We start from the raw sequence: 26,479 nt of genomic DNA, 5'->3' as shown, positions 1-26,479 counted from the left end.
AAAAAATGATTTCATTGATTGGACCCTACCATTAGATATTACAACATAGGAAAGGCTAGAAATATGTTTATGAACAAATTAATAAACAAAAAATTAATAAACAAATAAATAAAACTGTAAAATAATGAGGCTGCTTAGGCAGATGGGATACTGTGAAGAAAGGGAAAGAAGTTAGATTAAAGTCACTTGAGGTGTGATGTGGTACTGTAGATCCTTTGCACATGGATGCAAGGACTCTGTTTAGCATGACCATCCTAGACCAATCCAGGCTGAGATAATTCAATCATTTAGTTGAAGCTTCATTCACCATGGAGCAGCTAGCAGACAATTTCCATTTATTAGCTATGCGGTTTTGTGCAGAAATGCCTCTGTAACACCAGAGAACTAGTTGGAAGACAACACCTGAATAAAAGTAGCCAGTCTCTTTTAACCCAGTTTTTATCTTTTTCTTTTAAGGCATTGACTGATATGCTTTGGTGATCTTTCTATGTAGGCATTCTTCAGTCTTGAGAGACTATGGTAACATGTTCTAAATAGAGGTCTTGGAAAAGTATCTAGTGTGGCAGAGAAGGCCAATTCGAGAGTGACAATCTCTCCCACACTGAAGACAGTCTGTCCCCTGTCCAGCTCCCTGATTTTGCTGGGTTTGGGACTGCCTCTTTGCCTCGGCCTGCTGGACAAGTGTCTCCTCAAAATGGGAGAGGCCATGATGCACCGCCTGCCTCCAGTCTGAATGCTCAATGTCAAGGTTTCCCATCTGTTGAGGTCCGTTCCTAAGGCTTTCAGATCCCACTTGCAGATCTTTACAGATATGGAATGAATCCTCTTATACTGTACAACAAATACACAACTTGAAAATAATGATCTTCCTGACTGGGTGGAAGAGGGATATGGGTAGCCCCTATGAAACGAAGCATAGGGTTGCACTTTAAATATATCTTCTCAGAGCAGGTTTTGCATATCCCTAGAGTTTTACTGGCATTTGCCTGGAGTGAAATGTGAAGCAAGTGTGGCTTTTGCTTATGCTTCACATAAGCAAAAGCCAGGATTCAACAGGATCCATGGGGGCAGCAGTTTGCAAGGAGGTGTTCTTCTTCCAGAAAGCCATCTGTTTTTACTGACCATACACCATCTCACTTTGCCCAGCAGTCATCTGTGGCACCCCAAAAGTTTCTCTGGAATGTTTCCCAATTTACCAAATAAGAATCTGAGAGTGGAGAGGCAACATCTCCTCCTGAGACCACTGATGGAACCATTTCGATCAGTGAAAGCATGCCATTGGAACTTATACAGGACTCTGCCTTTCTCCCAACAAAAGGATCCAGTATAATCCAACTTAGTCAAAACCCCTCCATCTGCTTTTAGTGAGTGTGTATGTCTGTTTTGGTATAAGTTTTTCAAGGGCAGTAAAACCTTTCTTGAATTGTGCTCATATTTGTCCACAACCTTCTATTTGCAACACGGAATAGACAGCTGGTCTTCTGAATTTGTTGTTTGGGTGAATGCACAGTGCAGTTAGATGGCATGAGAACTTAACATCATGGTATCTGTATTTGCTAACTTCTAGTGGGTGTATCCATACAATTCCTGTAATGGTAATAAGATGCAAGCCAGCGGTAAAAGGTTACAAAAATTACATGGTCCCATAGCCTGTAGGGCTCATCTATCACAAAGCTTTGTGTGCGTTTCATTGCTTCATATGCCAAATGTACTAAATGCATGTATATGCTTGCCTTTAAAAAAGAGAAAGAAACTGTATGTACACTGTTACGAGCAAGACTAATTTATGGGCATGGCTCAATGATAATTTACTTCAATGTGTCAATCTGAAATATCTTAATTTAAATGCTAATCATTTCTTCAAGATGACTCTTCTTAACAATGGACCTGTTATTCATTCTTCTTCCTGTTTTTCTGAACATCTTTGTACACAGATTAACATCATGAGAAATCTTGATTATTACACAACTGTTTGACAAGAGTCTAATGTGCGATGTGATATACTGCAAGATAGAGTACTATGAGCTCAGAATTAGGACTTCATCATACAACACAAATAGCAATGCTAATAATTGCCTTTTTGGAGGGGACTCTGAAAGCAGATATTGTTCCCTTAGGTGTGGTGATAAGAAGAGATGATTTCTCAGTCTTGACCAACAGCTGTTACAAATTGTTTTTTTCATGTTACTTTCAGTGGCAGAAGTGAAACATGCTTAAATTAATTCTCTTCCACTGAAATGAATTAGACTGAAATATGCTTCATTTCTCCCAGAACATGAAAGTGCAAAACCCACCAAAAATGAAAGGTTGTGGCCTGCAGAAAGTCAAAGGACACATTATACTTATTGTGCAGCATTCATCTTCTACACCTTGATTTTTTTTTCATGGAGGATTATTTTTACATTGAACACAACCAGCAGAAAGGAAGCAATTTAGCTATTCATTTCCTAGACTTTTTTCTTGTTGTTTTTTTTCTACAAAAATTGGTACTCCACCCTAAAATCTTGGTGTTTCAGTAAAGGAGTTCCTGATTATGATTCCCCACCCCCTAAAGTTTCAAGTCTGAGTTAGAGCAGGAAGTAAGGAGATAAGCCTTCCTGGCAGTGCCCAAGATATAGCTGCTTATTATGTCATAAGCAAAAAATGCCCCGTGACTCTGTATATACTTGTGGTGACATAAAATATTGTTCTCTCTGCCCATACATATTGTTCTCTCTGCCCATACATCCACTGACCATTTAGCCTGCCAAAATTAAACTATCTAAGGGTGCAGTTACACATGCAATAAAACCTGGTTTGGAATTGTGTTTACCATGTTTCAAATTGTTCTTAAAAATTCCATCTACATGACATGCAGGGAAGTATGGATTCCCCACCCCCACCCCGGGCAGGGTGCTTTTTTGTCAGAAAGCAAGGTATTTTACTGCATGGCAAGAGAATCATTTATTTTAAGTCGCTTGTGAAATCTTTTTAGTTTGAATTGTTTGGCACTCCCACCACTCGCTGGTGTGCCTTCCCTCTGTGATTGGGGTCAGGACTGACATCCCCAGTGCATGTACCCCCCCGCCACAGATGACTAGGCTTCATTTTTAAGAACATCACTTTTATTTAATGATAAGGGCGGTTGTTCCACCACCATCTCAAATGGTTCCTCATAATGAGCCAATGGGCCAAACTTATACTGTCCATTTCTGACGCAGCGTCTGTCCCCACCAAACTTTTCCCATAACAGAGGTGAAAGTGGGGATGCCTGCATATGCATGAGACTCCACAACGTGGACAGCAGTCCCATTCCCTTTCCTTCACTTGCTCCTTTGAAATGATTCCCAATTTCTCTGTCTCCTAGTTCAAGTCTTTCTTCCTGGGACCGATCTCTTTCCTTGACCCCTGATTATCTTGGACCCAGGACTTGTCTCTGGCTTCTCCTTCTAACCCTCTGAGTTTTCTCTCTTCTCTCTCTCCCCAGTATGGTGGATTAGTGGGTGCTTCCCTATCCTACATTCTCGCTGACTCTTTCTTTTATAGGGTAAGGGTAACCCATTCACTTGTCCGGGGTCTTCCAACACCACCTGTTCATTATTACTGTCTCTCCATCTCTCTTTCTCTGAATTTGCTTTCTCTTGCTACACTATTTTTCCTGTTTTTATACATGCCCTTTCTCCCACCATTTTCTGGCCTTCCTCCATTTCTCCTTGTGGCGTCCACCCTCGTGCCCCTTTTGCTTGACCTTCAAGCCTCAGAGCACACGAAGGCAAACACTCTTCTCTTTAACACTGCTGCCACCAGGCGATCTCTAAATCACCAGTACTTCAGAAAGATTCAGGTCCACACTTCAAGTTCTTTTAAATAAAACTTTGGTTTATTGATCACAGAGATTCATAAATATCTTCAGTAGCTAATCACACCTAAATTTCCCAAACTACACACTCTATTACTCTGTCTGGATTTTCTCTCCTGACTGACTCTTACATTTCTCTAACTGACTTAAACTCCCTTAATCTAACTCTCTGACTCTCTGAATCTGCCTCTTATAGCAGTGGTTCTTAACCTTTTTTACTTGGATACTTTTGAACTGCAACTCCCAGAAACCCCAGTCAGGACAGCTGGTGGTGAAGGCTTCTGGGAGTTGCAGTCCAAAACTCCTGAGTAACCCAAGGTTAAGAACCAGTGTAATAGCATCTCTCTTGACTCCACCTCTCAGCAACATGAATATTCATAAACCATTACATAATACAACAAGAATCATAGATCTAATAAATGGAGAACGCTACAGTACACTCCTTCCTGTGTTTTTTCACATCTTTCTCCTCCCCTTTCTATTGGCTCCCTAGTCTCAGTGTTGCCTTCTCTTTCTATCTCCCAGTTTCTGGACAGGGCTTCTTGTTTCAGTCCCCCCTTTCCTTCAGGGCTTATGGTGCAGAGAGGGGTGTTTACTCCCCTGTCGTACATTCCCCCATCCAGTGGTAAGCTGATCTTCATGTATTCTCATGTGGGAAGGCAAATTTACTGAAAGAGGAGCCTCTGTCTGGCTTCCACAGATTGTAGAAAATCACTGTTTTATTACTATTTTTTCATCTGTAATACTGTTATATCAATATGCCAGTTTGAAAGAAATAATTTTAAAAATACATTAAAAATAACACCACGTCCACGAAAGCTTGCATTAAAATTCAATAGTTAGTCTTTAAGGTGCCACAAGTTTCTTTTGTTTTGTTTCTTTCAATTTTGCCTGATATGCTTGCACAGACTAACACAGCTACCTCTTCCAAAACTAAAACTAAGATTTTAGTAAACTGTTACATTATATAAACTGGACACAATGAACTTTAATTCACCTCTCAAGTAGGAACAGCTACCACTGTTTTAGTTCTACATCAGTTTATACCATGTAGAACTAAAACAATGGTAGCTGTTCCTACTTGAGAACTTGAGTATGCTCAGAAATAAATGCTATTATAAAATTCATACAGACTTCACTGTAACAGTTAGTATGCTGTAGTAGTTAAAGGCTAAAACCCTGTTGCTCTGTAACACATGTAGAAAGCAAACATTCAGGGGCTTCTAGTTGGCAATGAAGATAGGAGGGCCTGGCATGCTCTGGTCCATGGGATCATGAAGAGTCGGACATGACTAAATGACAACGAGCTGGCAATGATTGGGCAAAATCCTGTTCACACCAGTGTAACATAAAGTTATAACAGTTCATCAGGCCAGGTCATACTACACTCTTGGACCAAGAACCAGCTATTGGCCTCCATTTCTGAAATGCAAAGGTCAGAAGCAATTCTTTGTCCCAAAACATAGTGGTCAAAATCCTATGGGAAAAATATCATGTGGAAGGGCAATTGTGCAGTGGATTTTCCTTCATTGCCTGCTGTCCATTACGTAACAGTGTACAAGAGCAGATACACAACTGCTTCCCTGACCAGAAGACACTGAGGAGCATGACAACCACCCATGACACAGGCAAGTTTGCTTGTGTAATTGTGCCCCTTTATGCTGTATGAAATCAACAGGAGTCTGGTCACTGTTAGGTGAAACTTCATCCCCACAAACTAAGGAGAGATTAATTCAAGTCTACAACCTCCACCTTGGGATTGAGTTTATTTTCAGACGTCATAGCCACAAGTAGCCAAATTTCTGAACTTTTTTGTTCTTCTCAACTTCATTCTGGAACTGCCTAGCATGAGGAAGAGTTCTAGAAAACTAAAAAGCTTGCATAATTCTGCAATATTTTGGTTAACCCTCACGAAGGTATTGACCAACTGTGATGTTTATTTTTTCTCAATGTCTGGTTTGGCTACCTTGGTTGGTTAATGTGACAGACCACTGGGTTCAAGGAGTCCCACTCTAACCACTCAGTCATAGTGGTTAGAGTGGTTGATTCTGTCGTGAGCGAGCAAACAGAATGAAATATGATTATGGTTAAGGAACCTGTCTGGTCATAGTACCTCCCAACACTCTAGTCTGATCTGAGTAAACAGATCAGGGAGTTTCAAAAAAGTCCACAAGATTACATGCTTAAGAATAGTACACCACCCTGCAAGGTAGAAATGCCACTACACCCACAAAATTACAAACTCCCAGTAGCTGGTCAAAGGAAAACCTGGTTTAAGTACCACAGACATTTTAGCCACAGACTGGATGGAAAAGTCAAAAAGGCAAAAGTTTCAAAAGCTTTCAAAAAAGTATCAAAATTATTTGGAGCAAACATTCAATTAGAGTCTAAGGGTGAAGCAATATAGAGAAACATATCAGAAAATAAGAAAACTATCTAAACCACCTAGTAATTACACACTAGCATATCATCAGCATAGTCTTGGAGCATGCACAGAGTGCATCTCTCCCAACATTGCATAACAGGAGAGCAACAGAGCATAGCATCTTCTAAAAGATAACTAAGCCAACTAAAATAACTTCTGAAGCCCTTGCTCTGCCTTAAACATCACATTCTAGACCTTTTGAGATAGTCTGCCAATTAAGCTTTAAGTTCCATCAAATGTTCAGGAAGACACGTAGTTTCTGCCGCCTACCAGCACACAGCTGAGATCATTTTCCAGTTAGCACAGTACCAGGGAACAAGCCAACTTGGCCTTGAAGTCTTTGCACAAAAGATAAATGTATGTGGTACTTCCATTCCATTACTGGCAAAGTCTACCCCACTGTTCCCAGGTGCTGAGAGAAACCCTGACTTTTCAAGAGAAGTCCACAGCCCATGCTCCTCAATTTCTCAGCTTTTTCATAGTTTATTCTGCACATATAACTAAACCAAAGTCTAAGAGTACTAAGGAGACTTCATACATAATTGCCCATAGAACTGCATTCCCAGATTTACTGACACTGATGGCAATTGATTTTTGAGCAGCTGAGAGGTGCTCATACTTAATGGTGCACATTAAAACATATATTTCCACTGAACCCATTTCCAGGAGTTTTATATACATTTGTTGTTGTTTAGTTGTTAAGTCGTGTCTGACCCTTCGTGACCCCATGGACCAGAGCACGCCAGGCCCTCCTGTCTTCCACTGCCTCCCAGAGTTTGGTCAAATTCATTTTGGTAGCTTCGATGACACTGTCCAACCATCTCATCCTCGGTTGTTCCCTTCTCCTCTTGCCTTCATACTTTCCCAACATCAGGGTCTTTTTTCCAGGGAGTCTTCTCTTCTCATCAGATGGCCAAGGAGCCTCAGCAATCCATGAAGGGGTTTATATACATTACTGAGCATAAAAAAGTAACTGTGCTTCTAACACTGGAAAATCTTCTTGTTGGCTTCTTGTTATTTATTATTTTCCTGTATTAATGTTTGTGGTAGGAAGGAACCTACCACCTACCTTGCCTGAAGGAAGAGGTCATTATCTTGTAAAGTGTCTAAGATCTTCTACTGGGATACAAGATCATGTAGAATAAGTTGCCAGGTTCCAGTGATGTGTGGGAAAGGCCTTAGCAAAGACTACTGTATTATATTAATAACACACAGGACACCTGATTTCTGCACCCCTGCCACTAATGAAGACCAGACATTAGCACATATTTACCAAAAACAAGGAATGTTTAAAACCTTGCTTTGTCTGCCAGTTCTATTTAGAAGGCAATGTAAATTTAAAACATATCTACTTATTGACAATAAATTATATCACATATGATAATTTCCAAGAAAAAAAAGCATTAAATCCTTCTCCACTCTTCTATTTTTTGTGTATTTATTATTCAATATATTTATATTCCACTCGCCCTCCAGGAATGTCAGTATCAGAGCATCTGTTGCTCAGGAAGACATGTGTAATTATTTCGCACCTTTTAAAAAAAGTTTAATGAAAAGCAGCTGCTCCAAACCAGAGTTGGAATTGAGGAAAGACAGGGGAAGGGCTGTACAAGATTCACACCCAGCTGTATTCCCATTTAAAACTGCCTCTACCCCAGACTGCCTAATCTCCTACCCCCAGAATTTACTTTTTACCTCTACAGGAAAAAAAAAAAGAAAAAATACAGGGGAGGAAAATTGGTTGATTGGGAAATCTGCACAAGTAGAAGAAAGAGTTAAGCAGTTTTCACTCCTATCTCTGATCAAACCTAGAGGTCCCTTGGATGTTAATTTAAAAAACAAACAAACATGAGATTTTTTTCCCAAATGTCTATCTCGGTATATGCCAACAGCAGTACAATATTCTTGACTCACTGAATAAATCAGACAACTTCTCCCTAAGACTTCTGTTTAAATCTTTAAGGAAACCACACCCAGGTAGAAAAGAGAGGGAGTTGCCATTTAAATGTCTTTTCAAGAGACAATTCCGCATATGGCAAAATATTACTAATAAACATGCCCCCACAAAATATTAGTGTGCTCCTCAAAGCTTCCCTTTAAAAAAACACATTCCATTATCAGACGTGGTCTACCAGAGGCCAGTCTTACCCAAAGAAGCAGGATCTACACACACCCATCAGTTGCCATTCCACATCATCCACCTGACTAAAACACTTGAAGGTTTCAAAGCTGCCACATAATTGGGACCACCAGTAGTGATTTATTGATAGATAGATAGATAGATAGATAGATAGATAGATAGATAGATAGATAGATAGATAGATAGATAGATAGATAGATAGATAGATAGATAGATAGATAGATAGATAGATAGATAGATAGATAGATAGATGAAATGCTCCCCACATCCCAAGGCTGCCAAAGGCTTCCCCTAACTAAAAGGGAATTCCTGAAAAGGAGCCTTGAAACCTTGGGAGGTAGGAACAAGATGCTTGAAATGAAATGAACATTGTAGACTGATGACATCATTGCCATTTATGTCTGTGTAGTTACACTAAATGGATTTTTAAAAATTGCCGTATTGTTATATGTATTACCATGTGGGGTCTTTGAGATTTGTAAGTTTTAACTTGTAAACTGCATGTAGTAGCATGTGCTTTAATGGGCTGTATATAAATAAAATAAATAATAAATTCCATCTACTAAAAATTGTTCCAAACTCTGTCACTTACTGAAAATTTTTATTAGGGCAAACAAGTACTGCTGGAAACAGTTGACATCATGTAGTAATTCCAAAGTATTTTTATCTCTTTCTTCTTGTTCTTTTACTTGACTGTCTACTTTGAAGAAGACTTTATTGAGATCTTGTTTTCTCCGTGACTTTTTAAAACACTTTATGGTGGTCTTGTTTTCCCTGTGACTTTTAAAAACTGGTTTGACGGGCAGACATTTAGCATTTTAAAATTCTTTGCATCTCTTCATCTCCTTATTTGGAAAAAACCTTCAGAGCAGCTACTTTTCCCCCAACATGTTGGCAGCAGCTGAAAGATACAGCAGCTCAGCCAGTAACCAAGATCCACCTCAGCACAGCATTTGTTGTCTTCAGCTCATCCACAGTGATTGTTTCCAGCCCTTTGGTTCTAGTCACAAGGGAACCCTGAGTGCAGGGGCGGAGTTGCCTGTTGGGGGGGGGGGACAATCACACATGAGAGGGGCTCCATGTGTTGCTGGGATCCTTCGGCAGCAGCACATTAATCCAGGCAAGAAGCCCTTGCCAGAGCAGCTGGCTGCCTGGGAGGCAGGGTTGAGCCAGCTGCTTGGAGGGATTGGTGCACCACTGCTGAAGAAGGACCCCAGCGATGTGCAGATCCCGATTAGTGGCTTGGGGCGGGGGGAATCCGCACCACCTTCGTGCCGTGCTTCATATCTAATACGAATACGAAGTGCCTGTGTCTACTGGCTATAAAAACACCTTTGAAAAGAAGCTAAAACAGTAAACTGATGTTGTTAGGAATAAACAAATGTCTTATTTCAAGATTCATATAATTGGCAATCAGTACTGACAACAACACACCACAGTGAAAGTTGCTGCAGATAACCAAGACCATAGAAATGGTCTGTACAAAAATGTACCACTGCTTTTCAATTTGTATTCCAAGAAATATCTTTATTGTTGTCAATGGTAACATGCTCAATAACATCTGATACACAAATGGTACAATAACTTTTTGACAATTTAGATAGTATGAAAATGTTACACAAAGACAATGACATAAGTGATAAACACAGTCTAAAATGATTGTTATGAAAACTAAGTTCATAATGCAGTGGTGCCTCGCACAGTGAGGTTAATCCGTTCTGGATTAACCCTCGCTGTGTGAAAGCATCGTTGAACGGCGCAAGAAAACCAATTGGAACACATTAAACAGTGTTTAATGCGTTCCAATTGGGCTGAATACTCACCGTTCAACAATGCTTCCGGGTGGCTGGCAGCCATTTTCGCGCCCTCCCCTCGCTGAACGAGGGCGTGAAAATGGCTGCGATCAGCTGTCTGGCGGGTCCAAAATGGCCGCCGGAACAGCCGAAATGGCCGGCCGCAGTGTTTTCGCGCCCTTGGTAAGCGAGGGGAGGGCGCGAAAATGCTGTGCGCAGCCATTTCGGCTGTTACGGCAGCGTTTTCGCGCCCTCCCCTCGCTTACCAAGGGCGCGAAAACGCTGCACGCAGCCATTTTGGGGTCGCACGGCGGCCATTTTGGACCCGCCGACCAGCTGATCGGCGGGGCGCAAAGCAAAGGTCGGTAAGTGAACCGCTTACCGACCTTCGCTCTGTGAATTGTGCCCTATTTAGGTGCTGTTTTGCGATCGCTTTTGCGATCGCAAAAACGGCACCGTTGCGCGGATTCGTCGCTCTACGGAGCGACCGTTCTGCGAGGCACCACTGTACATAAGAACATAAGAAGAGCCCTGCTGGATCAGGCCAAGGGCTCATTTAGTCCAGCTGCCTGCATCTCACAATGGCCCCACCAGAGGCCTCTGGGAGCACACGAGACAACTAGATACATGTCCGCTGATACTCCTCCCTTGCTCCTGGCATTTTGAGGAACCATTCTTTTAAGCCTGGAGATTATACATCCCCATCGTGGCTTGTAACCTGCCATGGACTTTTCCTCCAGAAATATGTCCAGTACCCTTTTAGAGGCATCTATGACAGATGCCATCACAACATCCTGTGGGAAGGAGTTCCACAGACTAACAACACGCTGGGTAAAGAAAGATTTTCTTTTGTCTGTTCTTGCTCTCCCAACACTCAATTGGAGTGGCTGTCCCCTGGTTCTGGTATTGCATGAGAGGGAAAAGAGCTTCCCTCTATCCACTTGATCCATCCACTGAATAGTTTTATACGTCTCAGTAATGGCCCCCTTTACCTACATTGGGTTGCTGACATTAATTGGTAAAGTCAGCAACCCAAGAAATGCTTCTAAAGATCCAAAATAAAAATGAAATGTTGATAAATAAAAGTATTTTGGAAATTGGTTAAATGAATCCTCAGTCACAAAATAAAGGCTAGAAAAGAGATGGCCAAAGCAATTTCCGTAGGATAGAGAATGTATCAATACAACTCAAACTTTAAACTTTAAGAATTTACCTTGTACGCTGCAATGTATTCTCAGCTCTATTATATGGCCTCGAATTATGGGATGCAACACAGGCAATAAAACATATTACAGGATGATAAAAAATTCCAGATCAAGAGGATGACCAATAGTAAGGAATTCGGGCAAATGAATGAAGGTCAAGAAAATATAAAATACATAAAATGCAGAATGCTATAAAACTTTAATCATATAATGATAAATAAAAAATACTGCTTGATACAGATGATCACTCTAAAAGGTGTTAAGGAATCTTGGATACAGATTTGAATGCAGTTCACGCCCGAAGACAGTTTAGTCACCGGGACCTTCAACACCTGCCAATAAAAGAGCAAGCGAAATAAGAAAAAAATGCTGTCAGTGGAAAGGCTCGTCTTTCCAAACTGCGCCTCTCGGCGTCGTCAGGCGGCTTCAAACAGGCGAGCGGCCGCGTGCGCCACCCATGCCCGGCAGACGACGCCTTTCGCGCCCTCTCCCTTCCCACGAGCACGCCCAGCCCTTATCGCCCGGCCAAGGCCTTCCTCGGAGCCAAACAGGGAGTGTGACAAGGACGTGGGCGGAACCTCCAAGGGCGGCGCATGCGTATCAGGGCCGTGGAGGGGGTGTGGCGTGGAGCTCGGACCCGGCGCGTCTCCAGGTAATGAGGGGGGGATGGGCGAGTGCGGTTTTTTTTTTAAATTTAATTTGGTTCCCAGTGTGTGAGGAAACCGGGGATCTCCTCTAAGCGCGCTCCCGTCGTCAAGGCGAGGCGGTTGGGGTGCGCTCTGCCCACTGCGCCGCCGCCGAGGCAGGGCTTCGGAGGTTCCGGGGTCCTCTGTGGGCCCCGGCTGTCTCTTGCCCTTTCTGGGGACGCCGCCGGCTCTCCCGCGTCCTCCTCGAGAAGCCCGGAACTCTCTCGGTGGAGGGCCCGTCCTGGGGGGGGGGTGAGTGGGCTCGGCAACCCGCCTCGTTCCCACGAAGCCTTGCTCCCTTCTGGGCGGTTTCCTCCTCCCCTCCACGCAACCTCGGGAGTTTCTCCCCACCATGGCTGTCTTGAGCAGCTGCGGGCGAAGGCGGTTGAGCCCAGGGGGAGGGCGGGGGAAGGCCTTCCTCTCCCTGCCCCCCCCCTTGGGTGCTTCCCGGGCCAAGGCCAGGGACAGTCACTACAGAAGCCCCCCCCTGTCTTCCCCCCCCCCCCCCCCGCGCTGGGAGCGAGCAAGGCTTCTCTGTGCCTCTGCTTGGCTTGGGCTCTCCCTTTAGGTCTCTCTCCTGCCTGCGCTTCCGTCCGGAAGGAGAGGGCAGGTGAACCATCACAGAGAGGAAGGGTGCGACCTGCTCCCTATCACCTGCTCGCACCCTGCTTTGCACTCTTGCAGTATTGATTCTGAAGCCCTTGATGATGGAGCTCTTGGCAGGAGGAAGTAGGACTAACTGCTGTGAATAACCAGGCGCTGCTTGGTTTCTGAGCAACTGGTCAATGAGAGACATTTCATGATGTTTGACACTTTGTTGAAGTGCATGTATCTGAAAGTTGTGAAGTCTGAAACAGAGAAGCAGGCATACTGTACTTCAAGGAGTCAGACTTTTTTTGTGTGACAGAGCCCTGAAGCATTTTAGATGGCAACCCCTATCCCTCCCTCATCTCATTATCCCATGGAAGGGAGGAAGCAGCTGCTGTCTTGGGTGATCTTTCTGGGCAAACAACTGGCCATGCCCTCTTCCTTTTGAGGAGATATGTCTTTTAATGTGTGGTATCCCTGAACATGATTACTGTTCAGCAGCTGTCACTGTTTCCCCGCTGGTTCTGGAACAGATGTGGAACGTAGTGGGTAGAATATTGGATGGGGACTGCTCCTTGGGTGTACTTTGGGCAGGTTGCTACTGCTTACAACCTGATCTGATCCACAAAGAGTTTGTGGGGTCAAAAAGTGATAATCCAGTGTTCAGAAAGGTCACATGCAAAGTGATATATATGAAACTTCTTTATGCATGGATTGCAGCTAGGCAGGCTGAAGTCTGGACAACTTATCATTTAGAAATTATTCTTGGCTCCTCTTTCCTCCACACTGTACTGTTAAAGAAGTCAGTACCAGTGTCAAGCATAATGGAAAGAGGATTTCCCAAGGTTTGGTTTTCTTAACTTTGTGTGCACTTTATTGTGGCTAGAGGGTTGTATGGAGTTGGTGATGAAGGACAGCTTCAGCGGAGTTGGAAACCACACTGTTGTAGCAACATAAACTTAGGAAGAGATTGTGGATTTTATGGATGGTAACAGTATAAAAATACTTTAAAACAAACAGTTCTCTGTGCGTCCATCCCAATAAGTTATTGGATTTTTTTTGTTTCATAATATTCTGAATAATTCAAAAATAACTTTTTTCTTCCTTTCATTCAGAATATCTAAAAGGCAATATTTCATAAAAATATATTGAAGATGGTTATAACTCTAATTGCAGAGTTGTATGGTGCAATCACTGTTGCACTGCATTGATCAGTCAACTAAAATAGCTGTGAGACAGACAGATCCCCCCATCTAGACTCCAATATTTGCATGTGTATGTGCATGTCTACTTGCTTGCATGTGCATTCAAACAGAATAGACGTAGAAAAGTCAGTGATGGAAGATTGTCACACATGTATGTGCATACATCCAAGGACAAATGGCATGTACTGAAATGGAGTGAAGAGCTATGGTTTATATTGCCCTTTGTGAGTGACAATAAATACTGTAATGGGCTTGCATGCTATCATGCATGTGGACTGAAATAAAAACTGAGAAAATAACTTGTTTGGAACATATGCAGGTCAGTGTAGAACAGGATCTTTTGATTCCATGAGGTTTTGCTGTCTCTGATTTAAAACCATGTGAGATTGATTGCCTTGAGAATCTTCTACTTGTGATGTAGGAGAATAGCTGCCAATCAAATGCGGCAGAATTGAATTTCAAAAAAATCCATGGTCTGATTTGCTTAAGTTTGTGTGTTGAGAGGTGGATCTGTTTTCATGCTACTTTTTGTTCTTGAGAAAAAATTCTCCAACATATCAGTGACGGCCTTGGAATTGGCAACCTCTAGCATTCCCAGTGCTCACTGGAAGGACAGACCCTGAAGCTGAGGCTTCAATACTTTGGCCATCTTATGAGAAGAGAAATCTCCCTGGAAAAGATCCTATGTTGGGAAAGAGTGAAGGCAAGAGGAGAAGGGGATGACAGAGGACGAGATGGTTGGACAGTGTCATCAAAGCTACTAACATGAATTTGACCAAACTCCAGGAGGCAGTGGAAGATAGGAGGGCCTGGCGTACTCTGGTCCATGGGGTCATGAAGAGTTGGACACGACTTAACAACTAAACAGCAACATCTGTTCCGATAGGGTTATAGAGAACTCCCAAAATTGATTTTGAAATACATCAGAACAGGCACATTATTTTTTTCCCATAACTTGATGGATACTTTCAGGGATGAATGCAATGTCTGTGGGGCAATTTAGACATAATGCATGTGTATATATAATTGAAACAGCATCTGTTTTTGTTTGCAGATGTGCACATAGCAATTTGGAATTGCAGTTAGTTGGAGTTTTGTCCAGAATTAGAGAATCTGAATGGTGGAGAAGTTTCCATAGTTCTAGAGAGAAGAAATTCTTATCTAAATAAGCACATGGTGAATCACTGTGTGCAGTCCAGCCTGTAGAAATATACACAGTGGTGTATTGCAAGTAAGATTTGCATGCTATACAGCTGAAATGAGAAAAAGAAAGATATGTGAAAGACATGGTATTCAATCTCTGCAAGCCTGCATTTTCTCATGTCGCTATAATCTACTTTTTCATGCCACTGGAAAAGGCTTCAGGAGTAAACTTTGAGGCAAAATCTGGAGCCGAAGTCCTGGAGGCAGTTCGTGTCGTTCTGACAACTCCTGCAACATCGCTGGAACCAGTTGTATTGGCTCTTGCCTTTCCATTGGACTATTTCAGCGATGTGGAGAGGAGGGAATTGCTGCTTGGGTAACAGCCTATCCTCCATATTATTTTACCCAGGCTTCGTGCTCTGGAGAGGACACTCCAGCTTTGGATACAGTGTCAAAGTCCTCCATAAAGAGTATGTTACCATAGTCTCTTGAGACTGAAGGATGCCTATGTATGTATAGAGCCCAGAAGCAAAACGGATCTGGGACCTAGAATTATTCACCATAGGTATTACTGAATAAATGTATTATTCTCTGTCTGATGTATTCATAACCATCCTGAGAACCAACACATTAAGACCTGTAGGTGAAAACCAGTTATTAGGCCTAGGTAGAGTAAATCAGTGAAGTGTTGACTCAAGTAGTCACATTCATTCATGAAGTGTCTGTTATTTGTGTGAGTATCACATGGATTAGGTCAAAGTACTTAAACATTTGTATTTTGTTTTGAAATACTTGATCATGCATGATCAAGTAAAGTGTTTTGTAATTTATCGTTTCTATTTTTTTCTATTGCTTTCAACTATCAGTTTTAATAGCAAATCATTAGTGATGCTTCAGAGACTTGTGTAAAGCACAGCTTTTAACTCTTATGTGCCATTTGATATGGACCACATTTGTCTAGAACAGTGATGGTGAACCTATGGCATGCGTGCCATAGCTGGCATGCAGAGCCCGTTCTGTGGGCACGTGAGCCATAAGTTGCTGGATTGCTACCTCCCCCCTTTGGCGGCAGCCAAACCTCAGAAAATAGTCCGTCTCAATTTTTGCAGGTTTTTGCTAAGAAAGCAGAAGTAACATGCTCGGACAAGCCTCACACACCCTGCTTCTGAGCAGGGGAGGGGAGACAGAGAAATACAAAAGAGGAGGTGTGGGGAAGAAACCCAACTCCTTCCCTGAGGATGATCGGAAATGAAGTTTGCACAACTGAATCCAACAGCGGGGCAACAATGCTTTTCTCCTCTAGGAGGTGGCTGTGTGAAATGCCGCCACTGCGAGGTTCTGTAACGTGAGAAATGGCAGATGGGCAATATGCGGCAAGTTGAGGGGTGTGTCACCCGTATCTGAAACAGGGACTGATGAAAGTGTTGCAACAGAGGATTACTTATCAGACTAGGGGTGAGATTTACTAATGGAGGAGGACAATTGTGAAGGATAAAATGAAAGAAAAGTTGGCTCCATGAATAGAAAACAAACCAGACCAGGTCCATTCAGTTGCTTCTCTATCAATATGTGTAAACTGTTTAGATCTAAAGATTCTAATGATGCAGTGTAAACAGAACACAATTGGTGGAAAAAAAACCAAGTGTGTTGAGTTTCAGAAGAATTCCATGTAGAGGCTAGACACTAAATAAGCTGCTCTGAATGATTTTCCATGGAGAAAAAATCCTCTAGAATCCATGAAGATCAAATCCATACATTGCATCCCTGTGTTCAGACCTTGCCAGTGACATGAAGTAGCAAATCCATGTTGTAACAATCCAGAGGATTTGAGCATTGTGCCCATCTTTTACGCCATGACAGAACCACAGAGCAGCAGATTTGTGATAATTATAGCAATTATTATAGTGATTATTTTGTTCAAGTGTATGAAAACAGAATTTATTCGATTTATACTCCACTCATCTAGACCGAAGTCTACTCTGGGGAGCTAACAATAAGACATAAAAGTAAAAGCAATACAATAAAATAAAAACAGCAGTGACAATATAATTCAAAATGGAGTCATTAGGTGATGACTGGAGGGAAAGCCTGACTAAAGAGCTAGGTATTATGTTTATTCTTAAAAACACCAAGCAAGGGGGCCAGGCAGATATCTGGGGGCAGACTATTCCAGAGGTGAGGGGCCGCTGCCAAGAATGCCTGGTTTCTTGTTCTTTCTCTTTGAGCCTCCCTTGGTGTTAGGGCCCTCAGCCACCCTTCATGGCTAGAGCAAATGATTCGGGTAGATCTAGGTGGGAGGAGGCGTTCAGCTAGATATTGAGGTCCTAAACCATTTAGGGCTTTATATGTCATCAACACTTTGAAAGCAGTGTGGAAACAAATGGACAGCCAGTGCCAATGTAGCCAGAATCGGGGAAATAGATATTTTCTCACCCCATTGAAGGATCCGTTTTTGTTTTCCTGGATACAGGTTTTGCCCAGTTCCTAACAAAGGACTAAACCGAACCTCCTTTTCCAGAGGCACTGTACCTGTGAATAAATTACTGAGGGGCAGCAGTTGCAAGGGAAGATAGTGGGGGAGAAGGCATTGGGGTAACTAGACACTGGTCTGCATGGGTCCTAAGTCAGATTCAGAGCTTGGGAAAGTCATTTCTTTCCACTACAATTCCCAGACTCCCCAGTCAACATGATCATCAGCTGTAGTTGTCCAGATGTTATGAGAGTTCTGGTTCAAAAGAGTAACTTCCTGAACTGTGGTCAAGTGTAGCTATTCTAGGCTGATCAAGTATAATAAATTCTGTAGGATATTTGGGCAATGCATATTCTCCAGTGTTGTTTAATTACCACCAAGAGTGAAGATAAATAAATTACTACAGAGAAGGCAAGGTACCACTTCAATTATAATCCACTGGGAAGATGAAAAATATGGACCCACTAAGAAGCAAAACCCTTCTTAGTAAGGAAGAATGGAGGTGTCAAAGAAGAGATATGGTGAGGAAAAGATAAGCCTCAGGAGAATAAATGCAAACAGATAATTGGGGGCAAGCTGAACAAAACGAAAAGACAAAAAGGAAAGAAACAGAGTTCCTTTTAAGCAGAAATTTTGGAGCAGATGATCTCAAGTGGGCCAGGGGCACAGTAGTTAAACTGCAGTACCGCAGTGAAGGCTCTGCTCACAATCTGAGTTCAAAGAATTCATGTAGCCAGCCTGAGGTTGACTCAAGCTTTCAGTAAATTTTGAGTCAATGAAAGCATTTGGGATTGCTCTTCTTACTTTGTTTGGGTCATCTTATGCTTGTGAGCAGCTAGAAACAAACTAGCAGATGACCCAAATGCTGCATGTGTGCTGTCAAATCCCATTAATTGTGCAAAAGCATGCCAAATGCAAACTTTTACCTACTGCAATGTTTGCAGTCCCAGACACTAGTTTGGGAGTTGTTTAAAATGTGTTAAGGAAGTTTAGTTTTCTTGTTTATCTTGCTCATACTAACACAGATTGACTTTTACTTTTACTAATCCAACACCTGTAGAAGCAGGGAAAGGAGCTGGAGAAAGGCTTGCCCCATACAATTTCAGTCTGGCGTATAATCATATCACAAGTTGAGTATCCCTTATCCAAAAATACAATTACTTTAAAAATTGTATAAATTACCTGGCTTTGGGCTATGTGTACAATGTATTACTTAATTTTTTTTTCATAACTAGAGTTGATGGTTTTTTTCAGTAAAAAATTATCATTGAAAGCTCTATTAACTGTGTTTTTTAAAGACAAAAGATTAGTTTGAATAACTATGAGTTGTTTTTTCTAAACTAAAACCTCGGTATTCAGGTTTAATTACAGTGGGGACACTGAAGTAAATAAGTTGGTTTTGTGTTGCAGTTTGGGCACTCAGGCTCAAAAAGGTTTGCCATCACTGATCTAGAAGAACATCTCTCAGCCTTCAGTGCCAAGATTTTAGCCAATGTCTCTGTAATTCAGGATTAAAATGGGTTGTCGGAGCCACCAGGAGGTGGGATAGCAGCTGGGGTTCAGTAGCAGGGGGCACACACAGAAGGACAGCTATAATAATAATATATAATCTTATAACTGCAGAGCTGGAAGAGACGCTATGGATCATCGAGTCCAGCCCCTGTCAAGAAGGGAATCAAACTCCCAACTCCTGGCTCCATAGCCAGACACCTAAGCCACTGAGTTATCCAGCAGTTCTGTCCTCCTAGATATATGTGCCATACCAACTGGCATATAGGATTGGAAAGAGGTCCTTTGGAATGTCTCCGAAACATGTCAAATGATAGCTTTTAAAAACGGCTTTTTAATTTTATTTGGACAAGTGTTATTTCCTTGGATAAAACATAAAAAGCAGTGGATCCTAATAACCAAGAGATTAACAAATTGCTCCCTTTACATCAGTCAACAATGATAGTCAAAAGTAACAGTATATGGGGAAAGATCGGTACACATCTACCTTGCCAGAGTTGGAAACCACAGCCACTGCCAATCTATGACTGAAAATACATTTGGTCTATGTTACATGTCTATATTTTCACATGATTTATCAGCTTCATCAAGATGTTTGTGTTTAAACATTGGATGTTGAACCCTGTGCATGTTGAGCTTTCAGCATTGTTGCATTCATCTCTGAAAGTGTTGAATTTATTTATTCTTGTGTTATATTACAACTGGATCTTTTTTGTGTGTCATTGTTATTTTCCCTTGTTATGGTTGTCTTAAATGGAGTATTACTGAAGGAGAGGTTGATTAATGGAAATACTGAACAGGTTAATATGAGTAACAGTACTTTTTCTCAGTCATATTTCTTTCCTGGTTAGTGCGGATTTCCCCTTCTGCATGTTATAACTCATCATGTGATGGAGCCAAAGTTAACATCATAGCTTTCTTCAAGTTTATGGGACTTTCTAGTAATTGTATAGTGACTTGGTGTCTTGGAATCTTCAGGCCTTTCCAGAATGGTTTATGAAAGGGTTATGTGCTTGGTGAAGCTTGTATACAGACACTAGATCCATAAGTGGCTTATAGCCAGGATGGCACTGTAATAGTGCCAGTACCAATGAAAGTACATGCCACTGTATTCTTTTATTAGGGAATGTGAAGTGAATGTAATAGCACTCATACTTTTCTGTCAGGTTTCCCATAGCAAAGTAATTGGTCACAGTGTGAAAAGAATGCTAGAATAGTAGACCTCTGGTTTGGTCCAGCAATGCTTTTCTGTATACCTAAGATACCTTCATTCTCTTTCTGAAATGTTCTGCCCTGAATGTGTCTGGCCTTGATTGCTGTCACTACTTGATTGTTTACCAACTTTCTCCTGTACTTTTCCCTATTGCTATGTTCAGTGCTGAGGTTGAAAAAAAATACTGAAATGCCAGCAGTTTGCATGAATAAGTTGGCACTGCATACAGCTTTACACACAAAGTGGTTCTTTGGTAGATCTTTGGAACTTTCGTATTGGATGCATATTCTACAGAAAAGTTGGAAGGCATATCTAGTGATTTGTAATTTTAATTTATTTAATTTAATATTTTTAAGTTATAGACTGAGATATATTCTGTGATATAAGGCTGATTATGTCAGCTGGGAATATTTTTTTTTTAAAATAAACTTTTTTGCTGTTTCCCCAAGTCCCTGTGGGTGCTAATTACTTTCAGGAGCAGAAATCTATGGGGGGGATGCAGGACAGAAGGAGGAAAAGCTTAAATTCCAAAACATTGTTCCAGCTGGTGACATAATGAGCCTTACACTGTGGAATATGTAAGAACAAAAATTCAGCCATTGTATGTCTAAGTGGAATTTGCTGCCTTATTTGTTATATTTTATTTGTTAATACATTTACTTAATTTTTATACTGCCCATCTGGCTACCAAGGCCACTCTGGGCAGTTTACAAAAGCAGTAATGAAAACAATAGAAGAAAACCAGCAACAATCAATAAAACCCAAACAAAATATAAAAACAACTCAAACAAAATACATTAAAAAATAACATAATAAAAGGATGGCGAAGGGTTGAATGTTCATTATTAAGAGCAGTATTGTACTGTATCAGGATGTTTTAAAATCCAGGAAAGCCTATCTAAATAACCATGTTTTTAATGATATTTTGAAGGGGACCTCTGATCCCCAACCCAGAGAGCCTCCCCGGAAGGATACTGTGGTCAAAGGCTGCTGACAGGTCAAAGAGGACTAACATGGCCATTTTGCCCTTATTGGCCTCCCTCAAAAGGTCATCTTCCAGGGCAACCAATGCCATCTTCGTGCCATGATACAGCCTGAACCCAGACTGGAATGGATCAAGGGTGTTGGTTTCCTCCAGAAGTTCCTGAAGCTGGTCAGCCACCACTCTTTCCACTATCTTGCTAATAAAAGGAATATTGGTGACCGGTTGTTAGTTGTTAATATTGTCCTCCGCCAAAACCGAAGTTTTTATGGATCGGTCTAATGAGCATCTCCTTGAGGTCAAGGGGGACCCACTGATAAATTTTATATAAAATTTGTGTTGTGTAATTTAATTGCCTTGATTGCATTAAGAAAATTTCAGAATTATACGGCCTGGTTTCTGATTTTCTTCCTAATTCATTGCAGTCTATTCCTTCCTATTACGTTAAGGTGTATCTAGACACCAGAACTACAGTGATTCTTTGACACTTCTGAAAGTAAGTGTTGGGAATGGCATAATTAAATTGTAAACCACCCATAGTGTTTAAAGCATTCTCTGGTCAGTTTACAGTTTAATTGTGCAGGCTGTACATTGTCTCCCCCACCCCACAAGCTGGTACAGTACTCAATTTACTGACCTTGGAAGGATGGAAGGCTGAGTGAACCTTGTGCTGGCTACCTGGGATTAAACCCGGGTCATGAGCAGAGTTTTGGCTGCAGTACTGCAGTTTAACCACTCCATCACAAATAGTAAAAGTACATAAAAAGTTAAAGTAAATGAGTTTCGCTTGATGAGTTAGAAAGGATTTTGGTTTTCAGAAATTAAATAATATTTAATGCAAAAAGTTAGTTTGTCGCTTTGGCTATCTCCCACTTTGTTCATGCCCCTTGAGCTGCTAGCCAATCTGCAAAAATAGCCACTGACCCCAAGGACGTTGCCTGCTCCTGATCTGGTCCAACGTCCTGCCAATGCAAGAAATCTGCTGTTAAAGTCTCCCTCAGAGAGGGATCTTCTCTAGCCTCTAATGAAGGAGAGTTCACCGCATGCTGAAGAGGCTCGTTCCTGTCAGGCAGCTTGTATTGCCAGGAGCCCCCCCCCCCTTCTCTTTCACTCACTTCTTTATATCTCTCTGTTATATATTTATCCATACTAAAATCCTGACAACATCTTTGGAGCCTTCCTCACTTGTAGCAGTTTAGTTACTCCCTACTACTTTCCTAGTATATTTTTTACTAGCCAGTTAGCCTGGTGTTGCTTAGGTTAAAATCTTTTGAGTCTGTCCCTTTTCCCTGTCTCTTTTCTGCTTACTCCTTATTTCTTTTGCACACTGGTTTCTCTGTCTTCCCTCTCTCTTTTCACCTTTGTATTCATTCAAATCATCCAAGGAGTACAAACTGCCTCCAGCTTGCATGGCGCCTGATCAGTGATCAGTTGGAGTCCCCCTCACAGTGTAAGTTAAAATGTCCTTTTTTGAACGGAACTTGCCAACATCTTTGTGCCCCTTGAACAAAAAATAGTGTTTCCCCCGATGGCCTCCAAAATAATTTTCATTTATTCTGTGTACTCTGTGTAGTCACAGCACCCCAAACGTATCTTTAAAGCGTAATGAAAATCTATCTAGCTATCTAAGACAAAATAATTGGGGTGCCCCAAAGATCCTCAAAGTAATTTTTCTGTATATCGTGTAGGCTGTTAGGAACTATATCTAGTGGCAATAGAAGTTAAAATTGTGTTATATGCTATCTGATTTTACAAGTCATGACAGATGAAGTTGCAAGGTTTGAAGGGGGTGTTCAAAAGCTGAGAATAATCTGATCTGATGTTCTTAAAGTATTAGATTAATTTCATCTGTGTTTTAGGCAAAATGTATATATTATCTTTCAATTTTTACTTTTTTACTATCTTAGTGTTTTTAAGCCTTTGATTGTTTATAACTTTTAATGTAAATATGTCTTTTGATCTTTTATCAAAAGTATGGGGAGTCTGGAGAGATTCTTTTTCTCTTTCAGTTGTTGAGTTTTGCTTTTAGACTTGGTGTATATAGGTTTATATATGATTGTTATAGTAATTGTAGCAGACATGATTATGATGGTTGGAACAATTATAAACACTCTAGGTCAGTAGTTCCCAACCTTCGGTCCCCCTATGTTCTTGAACTAAAATTCCCAGAAACCTTTGCCACTACCTGTGCTCACCAGGATTTCTGGCAGTTATAGCCCCAAAACTTTGGGGGACCCAAGGTTGGAAGCCACCGCTCTAGGTGCTAGAATCAAGGCAGTCAGGGTGGAGAAAATTAGAGAGGTTAATTTTTATTTCCCCACTAAAGCTTTGAATAAGGCGAAAACATTTATACTTTCAGTTCCCATATTGCTTTCCTAGTGCTTCTCTCAAATGAGCTTCCATCTTTTAATCTACAGTATATCCCCCTTCCTAGAAATTGTTCTAGGCTCCAGAAAACTGCAAGAGGATCTTGCTAAGCTCACTGGGATGCTAAAGTTTTTGGTGGACTTATCTATAGAATGCTTATGTACGTACTAGGAGTAGACCTTCTGTTCTTAGCTTTAGTCCAAAAATATCCGGAGGCTCGCAGTTACCGTATTTTTTGCTCCATAAGACGCACCTCCAAATAAGACGCACCTCATTTTTAGGAGAGGAAAACCGGAAAAAAAATATTCTGGCAAATTCATAAGGCAGTAGCAATAGATAGATGTTGTCACATCAGTTACCTCAAACTTCTTGCAGTGCACAACACAGTGAGAGCTTTTGAACAATTTGTAGTTGGCAAAGTTATTCCAATAGCCACAGACAACAACACTACAATGCTTTATATCAACCACCAAGGAGGAACAAAATCCATGTCTTCCTTGCTACTAACAGTACAGTTTTGGGACTGGTGTATTCTCAAGCATGTCATTTCACAAGTCATACATGTACCAGAAGAGGAGAATCATGAAGCAGACTTCTACAGCAGGATGACACACAATGAGTGGGAACTACCATCTCAAGTTTTAACACTTATAATGAATTGTTATTGCACTGAAAGAGATGAATAAACAGATTGTTGCTGGGTAGTCAATAAGAGCTATGATGAAGAAATCACCACCAGCACAGGTGTAAGCAAACAGCAAAGCATGCCTCACTTCCACTGCCTCCCTTCCTCCCTTCCTTCCTTACAGCAATAAAGTTTTTTCTCTCTCCATCATTCAGTTCTTTACTTTGCAGCATGCAGCATGTCCGCAGAAAGTGGGCTTACTTTTATCAGCTTTTTGCAGCTGATCCTCCTGTTTCCTCCACTCTCTAATCATTTTTTTTTCAGATGAGGAGGCCCAAAATGTCTCTGCACTGTTCACTGTTTCCATACTCCTTAGCATATTTTACTACCTCTAGTTTAAAAGGAATGTTATATGCTAGCCTTTTCTGCTTTGCACTGGTAGAATGAGTTCCCATACTCTGCAAGAAAAATGTGCCCCTTATTCATCACCACATCTACTGCCTGCTTCCTTTTACAAATATAATCTCAAAGCAGCACAGAATCATAGAATAATGGAGTTGGAAGGGGCCTATAAGGCCATCAATTCCAACCCCTGGTTCAATGCAGGAATCCAAATCAGAGCAGATCTGACAGATGGTTGTCCAATTTTAGAGACTACAATAGGATAAAATACAGTAGCTGGGAATCACAATGAAAAGATAAAATCTACCAGCAATATTGTAGAACAACAATTAAGAAAAACCAATAAAAACGGGGAGCGACACCATGCAGCTTTTGTTAACACAAAAATACTACTAAAATTTCTGTTTCTAGTTGTGTGTGTGTACGTGTGAAATGCTATTTATGAAATGTTGGGTTCTTAAACCAATTTTCAAGGTTTCAAAGCTTTACTTTGACTCTGACATATTCAGATCTGTAATTCAGATCTGCCCTCTGCAATTCAAATTGCCTTGCTCCTGATGAGTCCATAACAACTGTGGCAAGCTAATACACCAAATAAAACCTGTAGCCCTAGTGGTAATATATTAAGGAAATGAGTGTTAGGTCCCTTTTGTTTTCCCTTTTGAACTTTATTCTGCATGTGCTCAGTGCCTTTTTAATCATTCTGTGCTTCAGAATGAAATTTGGCTAACAATACACATTAGCCTCGCCCCCCAGGTCCCTTCATGTTTTAAGTATCTGCAAAATTACTTGTATTTAGGCTTAATTTATGGGGAAGTGATGCAGCTTACTACCAAGCTCTGAACTACAGACAGCTATATCTAGCCACCTTTTCCTCATCCAGCAGGCTCTCAGTAGTAATTTTATCTTCCCCTCGCCATTCTAAGGCCTATTAAACTTACTGGCAATTTTAGAAGCTTTTGTTTCTGTCCTCTCTCTCTCTCTGGTTCTCCACATGTCTGGTTGGTCACATGGTCTAACTTCTCTGCAGAAGGTGAAGGGAAAGAGACTCCTCCTTCCTGCTTTGCTTCTCCAATAGAGAAGCCAATTGGGTGATGCAAGCAGGCAGATATGCTAATATCTGTGCACTGAAGGATTGGGGGAGGAACATCCAGCCCCTGATGGGGGTCCTGCAGGGCACCCCAAAACACTGAAGAGCTCTCCTGGCCTCTTTCGGGATTAGGGCTGTGCAGCCCTGTTCTGATCAGGAGATGCAGCCGGGGGTCACCATGCCTTTGGAGGGTAGGGCACACAAAGGGCCAGGAGGCTTAGGGGCCATTCAAACTCAGACCTGGCAGGGGAGATACCATTGTTATAAAAGTGATTTTCCCAGGGTAAGGCTCATCTATTGCACTTTGGATGAGCTGACCCCTGTGATTTCCCCAAATGTGGGAAAATCAGCTGCTTAAGTGGGGGACTGTGTTTCTGGTTTTTCTAGAATCACTCTTTTCCCCTTTGGTCTTTGGCTATTTGCATTGCTTGCTGCCATAGGCTTGTTTGCCTTGCTGGTTTTCCAGGTGGGCTGCAGGAAGCAGATCCTGGAAAGCTAGCAGTGCAGAATGGTGAGGTCCAAACAGCAAGCAGTCTCTGCTGCCAGTTCAGAGGCCTCCCAGCATGGCAGTGGGAGGCTTTTGGGTGGTGGTGGCTGAACCCTGGGTTACTGCATTCACTCCATAAGACGCATGTACTTTCCCTCCCACCTTTTTGGAGAGAAAAAGTGCTTCTTATGGAGTGAAAAATACGGTATCTATTCCATTTTATAGTTTCAATCTAGAATGGGGGTTTAAGAAACCTCAGGCTAAAACTCTGGAATGAAGATTAGCTGTTTTCTACTTTTCTTAGTAATCAA

The 26,479-nt window shown here is 41.6% G+C and overlaps 1 protein-coding gene and 1 non-coding gene across 4 annotated transcripts in view; both read left to right on the top strand.

The window, feature by feature from the left end:
- Positions 1-11,843: 11,843 nt before the first annotated feature.
- The window catches only part of CCDC91 (coiled-coil domain containing 91), a 190,928-nt gene continuing 176,292 nt past the window's right edge, over positions 11,844-26,479 (top strand). Inside the window, exon 1 of one of the 3 annotated variants that reach the window (XM_020785791.3) lies at positions 11,844-12,053. In XM_020785791.3, the coding sequence (XP_020641450.3) occupies positions 11,859-12,053 (195 nt within the window). In that variant the 5' untranslated portion in view covers positions 11,844-11,858. The remainder of the gene's footprint in view (positions 12,054-26,479) is intronic. The other 2 variants (XM_078394143.1, XM_020785792.3) reach the window with 2 other exon arrangements.
- On the top strand, positions 25,914-26,075 carry LOC140707870 (U1 spliceosomal RNA). The gene has a single exon (XR_012088027.1). It is a non-coding gene; the product is annotated as a U1 spliceosomal RNA (small nuclear RNA).

This window comes from Pogona vitticeps, chromosome 5, assembly GCF_051106095.1.
Source record: "Pogona vitticeps strain Pit_001003342236 chromosome 5, PviZW2.1, whole genome shotgun sequence".
NCBI classification, from domain to species: Eukaryota; Metazoa; Chordata; class Lepidosauria; order Squamata; family Agamidae; genus Pogona; species Pogona vitticeps.
This window is presented reverse-complemented; position numbering and strand designations above follow the sequence as displayed.